At 35.7% G+C, this 17,218-nt stretch overlaps 1 protein-coding gene across 1 annotated transcript in view; it reads right to left on the bottom strand.

The window, feature by feature from the left end:
• Positions 1 to 906: 906 nt before the first annotated feature.
• The window catches only part of Plgrkt (plasminogen receptor with a C-terminal lysine), a 52,339-nt gene continuing 36,027 nt past the window's right edge, over positions 907 to 17,218 (bottom strand). The window contains exons 3-5 of the mRNA XM_076843437.2: positions 7,840 to 7,970; positions 6,968 to 7,077; positions 907 to 1,289 (exon numbers count right to left, since the gene is read on the bottom strand). Coding sequence (XP_076699552.1) covers positions 1,168 to 1,289; positions 6,968 to 7,077; positions 7,840 to 7,970 — 363 coding nt within the window. The 3' untranslated portion in view covers positions 907 to 1,167. The remainder of the gene's footprint in view (positions 1,290 to 6,967; positions 7,078 to 7,839; positions 7,971 to 17,218) is intronic.

Raw genomic sequence — 17,218 nt, 5'->3', positions numbered from 1 at the left:
ACAGACTGGCTTAGTCATCATTCAGGTCACAGTTCAAATGCCACCACTGCAGAGACACAGTGTCTGCAGTTCCAAATCTAAAGAAGCCCTACCCTATGCTCCCAATCATTCTCTTAGCATCTGGTTCCATTTCCTTTGAAGCATTCTTCACTGATATAGCTCCATTGCATACAACAGTACCGGTCACACAGTAGCCTTCAATAAATGCCATTGGAATGAGAGTAATATATGCAGGGTATACATCTGAAGGAATAGAATAAATAGAAGTATAGGTTTCCCAGTGAATCCAAATTAACCAATGTGATTCTATAACATGTACAATCAGAAAAATGAGAAAGTATATTACATCCATGTACTTCAAAGTGCATAAATGCATTATACTGTTATGTATAGCTAATTAAAATGAATTTAAAAGGTAAGCATTCCAATCAACCTCCTTCTACCTCTCTCAACTATGTTCTGAGTCATTTATTTGAATGTTGCCACATTTTGTGTTTCATAGCACTTCTTTGCATGTTCAATATAAGACCTAAGTATTTCAAGGTTTTTTTTCAATACAAACAGTGTAGCCAAACTATTGAGGTTCAGATCCAAACTCTACCCATGTATGACCTTGAGCAAGGAATTTCACCTCTTTTTGCCCCAGTTCCAACATTCATAAAATGATACCTCGTGGACTAACTAGGATGATTACAAGAACATGTACACAACACTCCAAACAGTCTCTCCATAGCAAGTTCAGTATACATGTTAGTCATTGATATTGGTTGTTTGCTATTATGTGGGGACAGGGCACTATTGATAAATTGAAACAAAAGAATCACCTGTAACAGTTGAATGTGATGCAGAGTGTTTATGTGCCCAAAAAAAAAAAAAACTGTAAGCAGCAGGATATTTGCTTCCAGGCATTATAATTTATTATTTTTTATTTAGACAGTTATAAAACACACATATATATGAAATGTAAAATTTTTTGGAGTACCCCCATGATTTTGTGTTGAATGTTATAAACTTTATTTTAAAATATTTCAACAAAATTCATCTTGCATTTTATTATTTCAAAATAAAATCCATTATATCAAAATCTTGAGCATTTAAAAAAATTATGAAAAACCATGATTCAAGCCAACAATTCTGTGCTTTGAGAGTCAGTGGATAAACCCTGCTTCATTTGTCCATGAGAAATTTACTCTGTTCCCTTCTGGCTTTTTCAAGGCTTTCAAAAGTGATCATTCCTTTTGGCAGCTGCAGCATACTCTTTTCTGTTTCTAGTATGTCCTCAGCTTCACCTTAAACAAAGCATAGATAGATATATGCAAGGTGACAAAGTGGTCATCAGCATGTTGTGAGATGGCCTGATTGCTGTGTTCCTACAACAAGCTGTAACACCATATGGGGCCATGTCCTCATATCCCACAGTTAAACTTTTCACCCATTTTCCTCAGAAGTAATGCAATGCGCCAATGCATACCAGAGAAAACACAATGATGAATTCTGAAACTTGTAGACCAATCAGATGCCAGAATTTTTTTGAAACAAGACAGCATTTGAAAATGAGAGGAGAAAGAACACCAAGATGAGCAATATTTCTTTCCTTGAACCAAAGCCAGGATCATCAGTATTAATTGTGTCTGAACTCTATGTAATTTCTCCATTTCATGATGAAATGAGATGCAGAAATTACAGTCATTCCTGTTGTCCCTTAATATAAGTGAAGTGACAGGAGAGAAAGTCAATTCTACTAAAAATTCTAATTTTTCAGGAAAGCTATGTTTTGACCTGAAATCACTCACAAACACCCAAAATAATATTAAATATTCCTAGTCTGTAAACATGCATGCACACACATGTACATTGTTTTTATACATCCCCAGACATTTATATATATATATTTTTTTTTTTGAGACAGGGTCTCACTAAGTTGCTTAAGACCTCACTAAGTTGCTGAGGCTGGCTTTGAACTTTCGATCCTCCTGCCTCAGCCGCCTAAGCTTCTGGGATTATAGACATGTGCCACTGTGCCTGGTGTATATACCTTTTTTATAAATAATTCCTCTTTCAAACAAGAACTAAACAATGTAGTAATTTCTTGGGCCCAGTGACATTTGCTTTTATTACTGAAAACAAATTAACAAAAATTTTAAGAATTTGTTGTTGACATTCTATAACCCTGCATATGAATGAAGACAACTGCTTGCTATACGTACTCCTCTTTTAATACACTGTTTAATTAATAAATAAATTTCTATTGACAATTTATAAGTACATACTTAGGGGCATAGGTTGATGTTTGTATTCATTTATACATTGTATATATTTTTTTACTTCTAGTTAATCTTTTTTTTAATTGGTTATTCAAAACATTACAAAACTCTTGACTTATCATATTTCATACATTCGATTCAAGTGGGTTATATTTTAAAATCATGGTATTTAGCATATCCATGACCTTACTCATTTATCATTTCTTAATTGTACTCCAAACCCATGAAGCAGGCTACAATTTTCAAATCATAAGAACATTTTAACTATCTTCAAACATCTTTTTTGCCTCAATTTTAAATACCAAGTAAAAAAATAATAAAATAATATATAAATAGTTGGCCTTTGAGGAAAGACTAGATGTTTTCCATGTAAGATTCAGTCAAGCAGGAATTGCATATTTTAGAATCATCACTATTAGCAGGGGAAAATACATAATCTCAATTTTCTATTGTGATGTTTCCTGATGGATTCTAAAGCTGTAATATTTTTAAAGGAGACTCACATAATTTGCCTTGAAGTTTGAAATTTTTGATTGATAAAATTAATTTCCAAACAGATAATCAAATTTTTCTAGAAAAAAAAACTTGCTTTCCTTTAGTAATATTTTCAAGTGAATGCTATACAATGGAATTGATATTCCTTAATATTACAAATCATCTTTTACAAGGCACTAAGAATTCTATTCTCCATATAAATAGGCATATTTGAGCATAGACTAATAAATTCTTAAGCAGATGAGAATTATGAAATTGATCAGGCAATGTACATGAAATTTAATATTTGTAAATAAGTTGTGTACTGTTTCCATCTTAAAATGAGTTTATATTCCAAAAGTTAATTTATAAATTAGTGTTTTGGAACTCAGTATGCAACACAGTAGTAATGCTATCAATCAATTTCAAGGCTATCCACAAAAACTGTTTAGCCCACGATACAGTTAAACCATGATACCAACAGTACCTGAGTCTAAATGAACACTTTTTTCTGTGTGGAAAATGCATTTCCATTTTCAAATGGAAATTTTGAAGAACCCCTCCATCTCCCTAGGCCTGGGGATGAAATGTTCTGCTCTTTACTCCCAATACCTGGAGAGGAGTGTACAACTCTTCCTTTGCCATACCAAACCAGTATAATAGAACAATGGTAGGCTCATGGCCCAGGACAACACAGGTTGGTAAAGCCCATGATCAATGTGCTCTGTATTGAACGGTTAAAAAGAAGGGACACAGGAATCTTTATTAGAGTGTGAATCTCGGAGAAGTGGTAGAAATTTGGGAGACACTTATGTCCTAGTCTAATGGGCAACCCTATCTCCCTAGAACAGGAATGGCTTCTTTGGCAGCAGCACCATCTTCTAAGGTAGCAAGAGCCAGGATCCTGTGAGAATAGTGTTATTGCAGAGAGTATTTAACAACCAGCTCTCAAAATAAATAAATAAATAAACCTGTTTACTATAAATTTCACATATATATATATAGCATACAATAAAGCATGTAATACTCTTGATCATAAATTTCATGTAGCAAATTGATTCTCACTGAATGTTTTTGCTGATTTTTGTGGAACTCTTGAATCCATAACTAAACTATATTTGCAGTTGATGAGAGAGTATAATTTCAACATGAATGATGATTGATGTTTTCATTTATACTAAGGATTAGAACAAAAGTGAAACAATGATGATTGTATTGGAACTTCACTCATTTGAGAATGTTGTGAACAACTTTGCTAAATCAGATAATAGTTTTTAAATACTTGAAGAATATTTTCTTGCATTTTTACACTATTCACAATATAAAAGAGCTAGTAAGCTTTTTCACTGCTGTGACTGAAAAAGCTGACAAGAACAATTTTAGAGGAGGGAAAGTTTATTTGAGAGCTCACAGTGTCAGAGGTCTCAATCTATTAACAGCAGACTCCATTCCTCAGGGCTCAAGGTGAGGCTAAACATTATGGCAGAAGAGTGTGGCAGAGGGAAGCAGCTCACATGATGATCAGAAGCAGAGCTAGAGACTCTACTCCCCAAATACAAATATATATAAACAAAATATATATCCCAAAGCCATGCCCCCAATGCCCACCTCAAGCCCTGAGGAATGGAGTCTGCTGTCTATGAACTGAGGCCTCTGAAACCATGAGCCCATAAATAAACTTTTCTTCCTCTAAAATTGTTCTTGTCAGGTCTTTCAGTCACAGCAGCAAAAAAGCTGAATAAAACAGAAATTGGTCCCGAGAGTGGGTTCATTGCTCTGACAAACCTGACCATGTGGTTCATCAGCATTTGGAGCCTTTTAGAATTGGTATGAGGAATAGTGAGATGGTTAGCAGTGCAAGCTGGAAACGCTTTAGATTATTGTAAGCAAAGGTTAGTGGATGATTCTGGTGGGAGCTCAGAAGACCAGAATGCCAATAGGACTGTGAACAGTGAAAACAGGCTCAAGAGGAAAAGGAACACACTATTGGAATTTGAAGTAGAGGCCATTCATGTTATGGTCTGACTGAGAAGTAGGCTGAATTTTGCCCATGTCCAGAGACTTTCTGGGAAGATGATTTCAAAAGCAATGGACTTCCTAATCTGGCAGAAGATATTTCTAGACAGCATACCACTCAGGTGGTGACACAGATATTGCTGGTCATTTTTTAGCCAAATTTACTATGATAATCTGGAGCAAAAATCAGAGCAGAAAGATTTGAAAAACTTGGACTTGAAAGGCAGGAGAAAAACTGGGACTAAGGAAGTTGCAGATCTTACTACAACTAAAGAAATGCTAGAGACCTTGCCCAGAGACAATGAGAAAGCTTGAGGGCATCTCAGGAGCTGGTAAGACTACATCCATCTCAAGATCAAGGGAGAAAAAGTAAAAATTCTCTTGAGATAAGACCAGTGGAATACCTTTCTTGCACAAGGTGGCCTAGGAAGTTTTTTTCAACGTGCTCAGCTACCCAGGAACTCAGAGGCTGCTGTAGCCAAGGTCCCTAGAGACTTGGCTACTGCTCGAGATGGTGGCAGACCTTGGTATCAACCCATGGTGCTGATTCTGCAGGATTACAGGATGTTGGAGTTAGGGGGTTATGGAGGCTTCCACTGAGATTTCAGAGGAAGGCCTTGGAGGCCAGGCAACGTGCAGCAGGGTCAGAGTCCTGCAAGCACTCCCTGAGAGGGCAATGTGTGGAGATTTGAGGAGGAACCCAAAGCTGCAGTGGAGATCCCCAAGAAGTGCCAGTAACGTGGGACGTCATCTTGGGAAAGCTGCAGGAATAGAGATGAGACAAGCAAACAGAAAGGCCACTTGGGCTTCAACAAACAGGGCCACAGAAGAAGATCTACACAAGCCCTTTGGAGAGAACATCATAATGACATGGCTCCAGATGCCAGACACAGAATTACCGGACTTATTTCCCCAGCTGTTTTTCAGTCCTGCTTTGATCCTATCCCTTCTTTCTAGGCCCCTACTTTTCTAAATGGAAATGTTTACTCTGTACCATTATATATTGGTTACTTGCAAATTGTTTTGATTTTTATAGGAACCCATAATGCAAGTTTTCCCTGAGTCTCAGAAGAAACTTTAGCCTTGAACTTTGAGCAGTCTCAGGACTGTTGAGTCTAGGGGGAATAGACTAAATGTATTTTGCATTGTTAGATGAATATGAGCTTTTTGGGGTCAGGAGCAGAATGTTATAGTTTGGATGTGAGGTGTCCCCCAAAAACTCACATGTGAGAAAAGGCAGGAAGGTCAGAGAAGAAATAATTGGGTTACAAGAGCTTTAACCCAATCAATGAATTAATCCCCCATGACATTAATTTAGTGGTAACTGAAGGCAGGTGGGGTACGGCTGGAGGAGGTAGGAACTGGAACATGGCTTTGGGGCATATATTTGTATTTGGCAAGTGGAGATGTCTCTCTCTCTCTCTGTGCTTTCTGATCATCATGTGAACAGCTTCCCTCTCCCACATTCTTTTGCCAGGATGTTCTGCTTCACCTCAAGCCATGAGGAATTGAGCCAGCCTTTTATGGACTGAGAACTCTGATACTGTGAACCCTCAAATAAACTTTTCTTTCTTTATAATTGTTCCAGTCAGATCTTTTAGTCACAGCAGCTAATAAGCTGACTAAAACAAATGGCTACAGATACAACAATTTAGCTTAATTACTACTATTATTTGGCAATTTTTTTTTTCATCTATTTCTGAAGTCTAGACTATGGGTTAGCAAACTTTCATGAAGGGTAAAACATTTAGGCTTATGAGTTCAAATGTCTCCATTTCAATGACTCAGCTATTTCATAGTCATGAGAAAATAGTCATAGGTAATGAAAAAATAAATAGGCATGGATTTGTTTCAGTAAAACTTTATTGTCAAAAATAGTGAGCTAGACCAACCCCTGGTATAGAAGATGAACAAAATAAAAATTTAAGCCTTGACTTGGCATTTAAAGTTTTCCATGGTATAAATACTTCCACTATGATTTACCTTATGCTACCACTGGGATGTCACTAAAATGAAAGTTTTAATAAGTAGATATGTACTGGGGATTGAACCCAGGGGTGATTTACTACTGATGTACAACCATAGCCCTTTTGTTTATTTTTTATTTTGAGACAAGGTCTTGCTAAGCCTCTTAGGGCCTTGCTGAATTGCTGCAGTTAACCTCAATCTTGTGATCCTCCTGTCTTAGCCTCCTGAATCACTGGGAGACTTACCTTTCATTCTTTGTAGAAGAGTACCATAGCCCAAGTCATACTGATAGATGAAGACGAAGCTTAATGGAACTATAGGGAAGAGGAAGGCTGGCTTCTTTTGTTTTATTGCTCTGTTTCAAGAATGAAAAAAAAAACATTATTAAGGAATAACCTGTAAATACATAGATCCATACTTGAAGAAAAAAAGATACCTGCTTTCTGGAAGAATGACCTCTATGGTAGAAGTTATTTAATTCATTTAAATCTTGTAGGGAAATAAGAATTCCCTCACCCCAAATCCCCTCTTTTTTTTTTTTTTTTTTAGTACCAAGGGTTGAGCCCAAAGGCAATTAACCACCTAGCCACATCCCCATCCTGTTTTTGTTTGTTTGTTTGTTTTAATTATTGAGACAGGGTCTTGCTAGATTGCTTAGAGCCTCGCTAAGTTGCTAAGGCTGGCTTTGAACTTGCAATCCTCCTGTCTCGGCCTCTTGAGCCACTGGAATTACAGGTATGCACCATCAGCTGCTCATTTTTATTTGACTTTGACACTCAAATTCCTGTTTTTAAAATGGATGAAGATTAAGAGCTACCATTCAGGGACTGCAGAGATAAACCCACAAAGGCCCCCTATAATGGTGTCAAGTCAGTCCTCTTCCTAATTTACAAAGTGGAGAAAAGGGCAGATGAAATCTAAGGAACTAAAGGCAGGATTTACTATTATTAAGCTGGTTCTACAGAGTTACCACCAAGGATTAATCAATAAGAGGTTTCTTTGTTTACATGTACACTGTTTGGACCAAAGTCCTATTTTTGCCAAATTAATGTGATTATAGTAAAGACAAAAGAAGTAGATTATTTTTAAAAAATGTTAAAGTAAATAGAAAACATACCCAGCTGTTAAAAAGATGGTTGAAATGCCATAAAATGTTCCAAAATATTTGAGGAATTCCCGAGACCAAGCAACCTGCATGGCCATTTGTCTTTCCCTCATTTCATTCTGCAACGTTAGCTGCCTTTCCAGCTGAGGACAAAATGAAAGACAATATGTGGTTACTTGTATTTGAATCTAAACACAGAGTTGATAATCTGGTTTTCCAGTGGATTTTCATTCTTAATTGTTTTGAGTCCTTTTTTTTTTTTTTTAATCTCAATAGACTTTGACTAAAGTCCCTCTAGACACTGATCCCCAACTGTTACTCTGACTGTGAAATTTTGGAATATATACAGAATAGATATTGATATTCCATGTTTGCTTTCAACTTTTTCTATTATATGTGAGGAAAGATCTGTGGATTTTTAAACATAGATACATCTTATTTGGCTTTATTGTTACCACTTGCATGAAACTAATTTTGCCTTCCAAATCCATCCAACTACAGACTGAGATTCACTTTGAGAATCAGATCCATATCACAATGTGACATGAAGATAAAGAGGTGCTATTTGGGGACATCAGTGGAGATTTTTCTTTGCCCCCTTTTTTTTTCTTGTGTCAAGTTCTTTGCCAATTTAGTCAGTGCCTTTTGCTGCTTTGGAACATAAAGCAAATAATAGCTCAGAACACAGGAGTCTGAATATCAGAGTGCGTTTTTAGGAAATACACAAAGAAGTAACAGACTGAAAGCCCAAGCCTATTATTTGAAGAGAATCTGACTCTGGAGAGACAAAAGTATTGTTTTCCTTTTGGCTTTTTAATCCTAAAATATTGGGACTGCATATCATTAGTAACTCTGGAGGACAGAAAGTCTATGTTTTATGATGAAAGATTAATAACATGACTCAGTTTCCTCGCCATTCCCTCTTTGTATAGTGGGTAGGAACTGAGAGAGGAGAATGAGAGTTTCCATGTAAGATAAGTCTTAGCTATTTGGGGTTTCTCGGGGGTTAAAGTACTAGGAAATATAAAGCAAACCTTAGATAGACTTGGGGTTCCCAAACAAAAGGATTTGTGGCCCTGCCTCCTATTGAGAATTCTTAGAGGGGACAGCTACAGAAGGGTAGCAATGGTTCTGGGGCATATCCAGGCATAGTCTCTCTCAGTTATCAAGGGGTATGGAGAAAGTCTGCAAGATTTCCATGTCACCTGGAGAGGGGCACAGGAGAAATACAAAAATTTAAGGCAGGTGGCATATCAGAGTTGCCATGGGACCCGAAAACAGATACTTGGGTAGTGATTATAAGCTAGAGACTGAGAAGACAGCTGGATCTCAGAGGATTCACAGCACCCAAATCTGTAAAGGTGATGACTAATCCAGTCTGGAACATGACTAGATGCCCTCAGAGAAAATCACCTGGTACTGCCCAGGTTGATCAAACAGAAAATAACAGCAAAAAGGCCTGCTTCTACCAGATATGCCTCCCCTAATATCTGAACTCAAACCTAGATTGTTCCAAGGAAAAAAATGAACAGAGAAGGAGAGAGGGCCAAACTAAATTCAATATGAGAAGTGAGTTTTAAATTGAAGTAATTAAATCACTTTGACTTATCAAAATTCAGTTTGCCCTCATCAGTAGAAATAGAGGTTCATTTTGAGCTCAGAGAGTAAAGAATAAATAATGTGTTTTGTGTACATGATTATTTAGTGTATGAAATCCACCCTTGCTGTGTTACTTATTCACAAAATTTAGATGACATTTCATACCATTTCCCAAAGTCATGTAAATGTAACAATCATTGGTGCTTTTGATCAAAAGGCATCTGGATCAAACAAGATATGGAAGAACTCAAGATTAGTAGTTCTAAACCGTAGCTTACCACCATGAGCATCTGGGGAATTTTTCAAAGTCCCAATGCCCAGACTCACATACCAAACCAATTAAACCAGGTGGGACCCATTAAATCAGGATCTGAAGGTAGAATCAGGTCTAAGTATTTTTAAAAGATGTCCAGAAATTCCAGGGGGCACCCAGGATTGAGAAGCATTGCCTGAAAAGAACTAACTCACAGATTAGGTCTTGTTTTTTTGTTTGTTTGTTTTTTTCTACCAAAGATCAAGCTGAGTTAACATTCTGGAGCGAATGCCCTGGGAACTCTCAAAAATTATGAGGGTTTTTAAGGGTGGAAGAACTAACCAGATTGTATATTATAATGAACATACAACACTATCAAATGCATACAACTTTACATCACAGACCAAATCTCAGTGTAGACAAATTTTATAAATCATCCAAGTATCTCAAAAAAGAAGAAGAAGAAGAAAAAGCAGAAGAAGAAGGAGGAGGAGGAGGAGGAGGAGGAGGAAGAGGAGGAGGAGGAGAAGTCGTCGTCCTCATCGTCATGAGATACAAGATGGAACACAGACTGTGACCAAATACTCTGATCGTATTACAAATGTGTGACATAGCCTCACTGAAGGGATAGAAGGAAAAGAGTGATCTAACTAACCTGGAAAATAGTGTTTTGTCTAGTTTTTGTCTAGTTTTTGTAGAACTGAAGATTAAAAGAACAACATGAGCATTGTGCTCTATTTGGTAAAACTATTTCTCACAGGGTATAGGTTAACAATTCTGAAACGGTTTTACCTGTCTACTGGACAGGAACAAACAAGGAAGTTGATGGCAGATGGTGGGAGACATGTTTCTAACTATTGGAGATTTTAAACAAGCAAGGGGAAAAGGACAGAATAAATCATGTGGTCATGGATTAGAGTCATGACATCAGTTTGAACTTATGGTTAGGTTAATGTGGATGCATTTGGAAAGATTACAGATATGCATGCAAAATGAATTGGTGTAATCATAAACACCAACTTAGTTCTGTCACTGGGAGGACACAGAGTGATCACAGCCTTTTGCCAACAAGCACACCCAACACTCAGATGTAGTTTCTAATAGTACTCTCCACTAAAACTTTCCCCCAAAATCCAAAACTTCTAAATCATTATCAAAAACTCTTTAAAGCCTCAGCTCCAAACGGTATCTGGTATGTTATAAACCCTATTAACTGAGGTTAAGACAATTCTAGAGCTTAAGTAAAAATCATAAGGATGTTTTCTTTCCTCCTGGATCTCTCCCATTTGAAAGAGTACAGACTTCTTAGTTTAATATTTAATGTTCTACTGTCAATTCCAACAATGTACAAAGCTAAGAGCTCTACTCTATAATCCATACATCAAAGAGTTACAGAATCAAGATATAATTTTTAAAAAGATCAGAAAACCCTTAAGCAAACCAGGATACTTGTTTCTAATTTATTATGGCAACTGATACACATAAAAATCATAATGTGGCTTCTATGGAGTTTTATTCAGCCATTAAAAAAAGAATGAGATTATGTCTTTTGCAGGAAAATGGATGCACCTGGATGGAACACCATGTTAAGTGAGATATGTCAGACTTGGAAAATCAGTGTTTGTATGTTTTCTCTCATATAGGGAAGCTAGAGATGGAAAAGGAAGGAAAAGAGACGTCATGAAAATAGAATAGAGAGCAGTGGTGTAGAGAAAGGGAATGGGGAGGGAGAAGGGGAAAGCAATGGGAGAATGGAGGCATGAAGTAGACCAATTTATACCAAGTGCATGTACAAATATATCATGATTAATCCTCTATTATGTATAATTATAATACTTTGATAAAATTTTAAATAATAATAATAATAATTTTGATGGGCCAGGATTGAGGCTTAGTATCACAGAGCTTGCCTAGCATGTGTGAGGCACTGGGTTCGATTCTCAGCACTGCAAATACATAAATAAAATAAAAGTCCCACTGAAAATTTTTTAAATATTTTAAAAAATAATAAAAATCTGTGTCATAGTGTATGTGAAATTCTGTGCTACTTACATATATCAACTTTTCCCCCAAATCCTAGGTTAGTCTTTGAGTTGCAGACAATGGAATCCACTCTTACCACTAGCTTAAACAAAACAAAATTAGTATAGGATATTTGGAAGCTTAAGAATTTTGGGGGGAAGCCATGGAAATAAGTTTGCATTCTACACTTTCAGGAACATAACCAGGAGAAACTCATTCAGAACTTAGGACTACCCTGGGGGAACCACACAGCTTCTGCCATCTCCACAGATGCTCAGGATCAAACACTGAAACTCCACATCCATGACTCCCAAAATACCAGTCACATCTACTACAGTGCTTTACCAGAAGACATAATGTCTTCTCAAAGTCTTTACACCACCTATTTCACCTACTTCACCTCCCACATAACCTTCAATGGTGCCTTCACCTCCCAAGTCTCCTTGAAGGGTGCCTTTATCTCCCAAGTCTCCTTCAGGGCTTTACAAACTCCCTTGAAGAATCAGGCCAGATGTGAAAACCCACTGCAAGGGAGTTTAGGAAACTTGTCTTTGGCTTCTAGCCTCTGTTGTTAGATAGGCATGTTGTAAGGGAGTTTGAGTGGAATGGAAGTTGAACAACCTATTCCCTGACACTTAAGGTACTATCTCAGTTCATAGTTGAGGTAACTTAAGAGCAGAGTTTGAGTGATTTCCCTTTGGTTACAGTTAATAAGTGCAGGTCTGAGATTCAAACCCAACCCTGCCTGCTCTAAACCCAACCTTGCAGTCTACTGTAAGTAAACTTGCCAAAATTGAACCAATATCGAAAATAGAGGTGGAATGGACAGGGTATATGAGTGCCATCTCAAATATCTTTGGCTTTCTGTATAATGAAGTATTAGTTTGTTTTAAAAGGGAGGGAAATTCTGACACATTCTTCGACCTGGATGAACCTTGAGTACACTATGCTTAATAAAATAAAAAGCCATCATAAAAGGAAAAATATTATATAATTCCACTTATATATGAAATAAGTAATAAAATTCATGGAGACAGAATACAATGGTGATTTCCAGGGACTGGGGGGAATGGGGAGTAGAATTTAATGGGAACAGAGTTTCTGTTAGGGAAAATGAGTATGTTCTGAAGATGTTTGCTGATGATGGTTGCACAAGGAAGAGGCATGGTACAGAAGCTGAGTGCAGGCCTCACAGTCACACTGACTACATTTAAGTCCTGATACTACCACTTACTAGCTTTGCACCCTTGGGCAAATTCCTTAATCTATCTGTATCTCAGTTTAATCATAAATGTGAATAATCATGGTAAACACCTCAAGGGGTATTTCAGCATACTTCAGCATACTGAAGACTTTATTATTAATGAGAATAGCATGTGGAAATAGTAAGTTGATTTTATAAGCAACTAAATTTAAAATACACCTCTCTTCAATCTAATAATTTCACTTTCCAGCAGGGTTAACACTCAGTAAACACTAATGTTTTTTTTCCTCTTCTTCCTTTTCCTTTTCTTTTTTGTTTTTATTTTTATCATCATTATCATTATTCCTATGTAGCTATATGTTCTGATGTGGAAAAATCTGTAAGTTATTGTTAGATGGGAAAGGTAAAGTATAAAGAGGGTATACTATGCAACCACATGTCATTTGTGTACACACACATACTCATTCACTCATTCCAATATGCCTAACTATGTACTTCCTTTGAAAGAGTATTAAGAAACTAGTAATAGTGGTTGAATCTGAGAAGATGAACCACCTCTGGGGAGAGGGATATAAGGGAGATATCATTATAGATAGACCCTCTTGTTCTTTCAGAATTTTGTTTCATGCATGAATCAAAAATATTACATTCAGGGTTTTTTTTCTTTCTTTCTTTCTTTTTCTTTTTTTTTTAAGAAAGAAAGCAAATTTGCTAAGCCAACATTTCAGAATGAATCTGTACCCAGGGTGCCTGAGAAGAAGATGTCTATTTTTCCATCTGACAACAGGGAAGTGAATAAGTAGTGAAATATTTATACAATTAAATGTGCTGAAGCTTTTTACAATCTATATTGTAAAGGCTGTCTATAATACTAGAAAATGATAAGACAGTGTCAGCTCAAAAGGCCTAATACAACAATGTATAGAATATGATAACAACTAAACAAAAACAAATGTAGCACAGGAAAAAAGTAAGAAGAAATGTTAAGCATGGCTGTATTGGGTAGGACTGTGGTAATCTTTTCTTCTTTCTATAAAGATGCAGCACATAAATTTTGTTTATGAGTTGTTTCATTCCTTTATAATAAAAATGATAATAAAAAGAAGAAATGTAGGAGGGATTACTAGTAGTGAGATTTTATGGTAGTGACTTTTTTGATATTGATATATACATATATATAGACTAATAACATTTTTTTAAAGTATAAATCCATAATGGTGCTGGGAAACAAGGAAGGATGACATCAGCAAGCCAGAAATGTTGAGTTCTGAAAGAGATAAAGTAGATGCAATCAGTCAAGATCAGGTACGTTCAAGGGGTGTAGCCATAGACAAGCAGATGCAATCAAAATGATGGTAACTCCAGTGGAGAAGAAATTATAATCTAATGCTATGGGGAGGACCAATAGGTCTATCTGTAAAAATGCTGGAGAAGCTCTAAATTTGGGACATAATTAAATGATTACCTATGCAATGACAAATGATACCCTTCCCCTTCAACACATACAGTTATGACTGCTTGTCCCCAGCCAAATTTTTCTCCAAAGTGGAACATTTCTTGGGGAAAGCTCCATTCTAGGATATGGGGTCAAAGAGAGAAGAGCTTCTTTTGAGGCAATTGTGTACTCCAACAGAGAAGGGAGAAAAAAAAAACAGAAGAGAAGCAGTAACACTGGGACCTGAAATATGGCACCATGCTCCACCTAAGTATCAATCTTTGCTCTTCAGGGTGTTTTTTTTTTCCAAGTTTTTATTAGTGCTATAAGGTTAAACATAATAGTGGGGTTCATTTTGATATAATCACACATGCATGGAAGAAAATTGTTCCATTTCAGTCCCTAGTACCTCTTTCCTCCCTGATCCTCCTGCCATTTATTATTTTATAAATTGGTACTTTTGCTCATCCATCCTAAAGGAAAGTTTTTTTGTTATCCCATGTTTCCCATTCCATAAAGCCCACAGACTGCAGAGAATATCCGAGATAGCTACTTACATTAATCTCCCTAGTTTTTCATCATGCATGTGAACAGGCAACCAATAGCTATCAGACTTCTGATGGAAGCAAAGAGTATAATAGAGAAGGAGCAAGATGCATAAAAAAGTGGAAGATAAAAGGAATTATTCAGGACAGAAGAAAAAAATGTAATCCATAAGATCAGAGTCTGCTTTCTCTATTTCTGCATGTATCCCTGAAGGGAAATTGCCTTCACGGAAAGGATTTCTCTAGCTGGCTTGCAGTTCTAGATCCCACTAAGGTAGACCACAAGGGGGCTGCTGGCACTGTGCACAAGATGAAAAAATCTTATAATCAATGCTGAAACAAAAGAAGTCAGTATAATACACTACAAACCTAGGAATCCAATGTGTAAAGATAAAGATTAGACTATGCTGCTAGGAGTCAGGATAGAGGTTATCCTTATGTAAAGGAAAGAATGAGAAGGGGTCGAGCTGAGGCTTACAGTTTTGTTGAATCTATAAAAATTAATTGAGCTGTACACTGTAAAGCTATAGAAAGCATATACAATAAATCAGAAAATTCACTGGAGTGGAAGGGAGAAGGGATGGAAATGGGAAAGACAGTAGAATGAGTTGGAATCAACTTTCCTGTGTTCATATACAAATATATGACTAGCATAACTCTACATCATGTATAACCACAAAAATGGAAAGTTATACTCTATATATGTATAATGTGTCAAAATACAGTATAGTGTCATGTATAACTAAAAAGAACAAATAAAAAAACTTTTAAAACACACAAAAAATACATTAGTAAAGAACTTTTAGTCTTTAGTGTAGCTTTAGAATATATAAAGCAAAACTATTTTTAAAAAAGGAAAAATTTACAAGTTATTAACAATAATGGTAAAATTTAGCTACCCCTTTTACAAGTTTACAGATCTAATTTTTTAAATGTAGGAAAATTGAGGGGTTAAGCAATTAAATTAACAAGCTTAATCATGTATATGTGTTATGCTCAACAAACATAGAACAATATTCTTTACAGATATTTAGAGAACATTGTAATATACCACAATAAAATCCCCCAATAAATTCTTCAAAGTAGAACTCAGGCCTTCTTTTTCAATTATAGTGCAGTAAAAGTAAAAATTAAGACAACTGGATAATTATTGTCTAGCTATAAGAATTCAAGAAAATTAACTTAAAAATACTATTAGAAGCAACAAGATAATTTCATAGGATGGATGAATGTAAGATCAACAGACAAAAGTTAAAGATTTCCTATGTGCCAAAACTATTAAAAATCAATCAGTAATACAATAATACAAATACTGTGTAACACCCACAAAAATCCTAATCAGAATTCTGTCAGAAATCACCTTAATAAACTTGACAAGCTCACTGTAAATATACCTAGAGGAAAAAATATACAAGAAGAGAAAATGTAATTTTGAAATTGTCTTACCTTCCAGACATCCAGAGTTACTATGGAAACATGTTCAATATGGTAGACATTAACTATATCTAGGTATGTACATTAAAATTAAAAATTAAGTTTATCAGTGGCCCTAGTCACATTTCAAGCACTTAATATCCACATATGTGTATGTGTGTGCATATATGTAAATATAAACTCATGTATACATACATAAAATGCATACTTTCAGTTTATCAGATATATGTATATATAAGAAACAAAAGAAGTTTAGCAAATAATAAATCTGCAAATCAATAAGATGAAGTTAACACAGTAGAAAAAAGGGCAAAGGTATAAATAAACATTTCACATAAAAAATACAAAGTAAATACAAAAATTCATTAATAGTCAGAAAAATAAAATTTATATAATATGCATATCTGATTTTTTTATCATACACATACAAATTGGCAATACCCTGTCTTAGTAAGAGAATATGAAAGGTGTACTCAAATACTACAAGTGGGACACACAGATGAGTACAGGAGTTTTGAGGACAATTTGGCAGCACCAGAAGACAAAATACTTAGGCTTTCTTCTCCTGTAATTTTAGGTTAGGAAGGTATCTACTGAAATATTTGTATATCTGATCAAAGACATCTGTATGAGACTTTTCAGTATTAGCATTATTTGTAATATGGGGGCCATCTAAATACCTACCAATAATGAAATATTTCAATAAATTTTGATACATTCTTAATGTAGACATGGGATTTAAAACAATATAAAAATGCTAATATTTATAGAATGTTATAGTTATTATGTGCCAGGTACTATTCTATTAACTTATTTAATAGAATAAAACTCTAGGGCTTGGGTGGTAGTGTTATCACCAAATAGCATTTTCTCATGAGGGCTTCTCTGATCCTACTTTC

Source organism: Callospermophilus lateralis, chromosome 2 (assembly GCF_048772815.1).
Source record: "Callospermophilus lateralis isolate mCalLat2 chromosome 2, mCalLat2.hap1, whole genome shotgun sequence".
In the NCBI taxonomy this organism is placed as follows: Eukaryota; Metazoa; Chordata; class Mammalia; order Rodentia; family Sciuridae; genus Callospermophilus; species Callospermophilus lateralis.
Note: the sequence above shows the minus strand (reverse complement) of the source record. Positions and strands in the feature narration are given on the sequence as shown.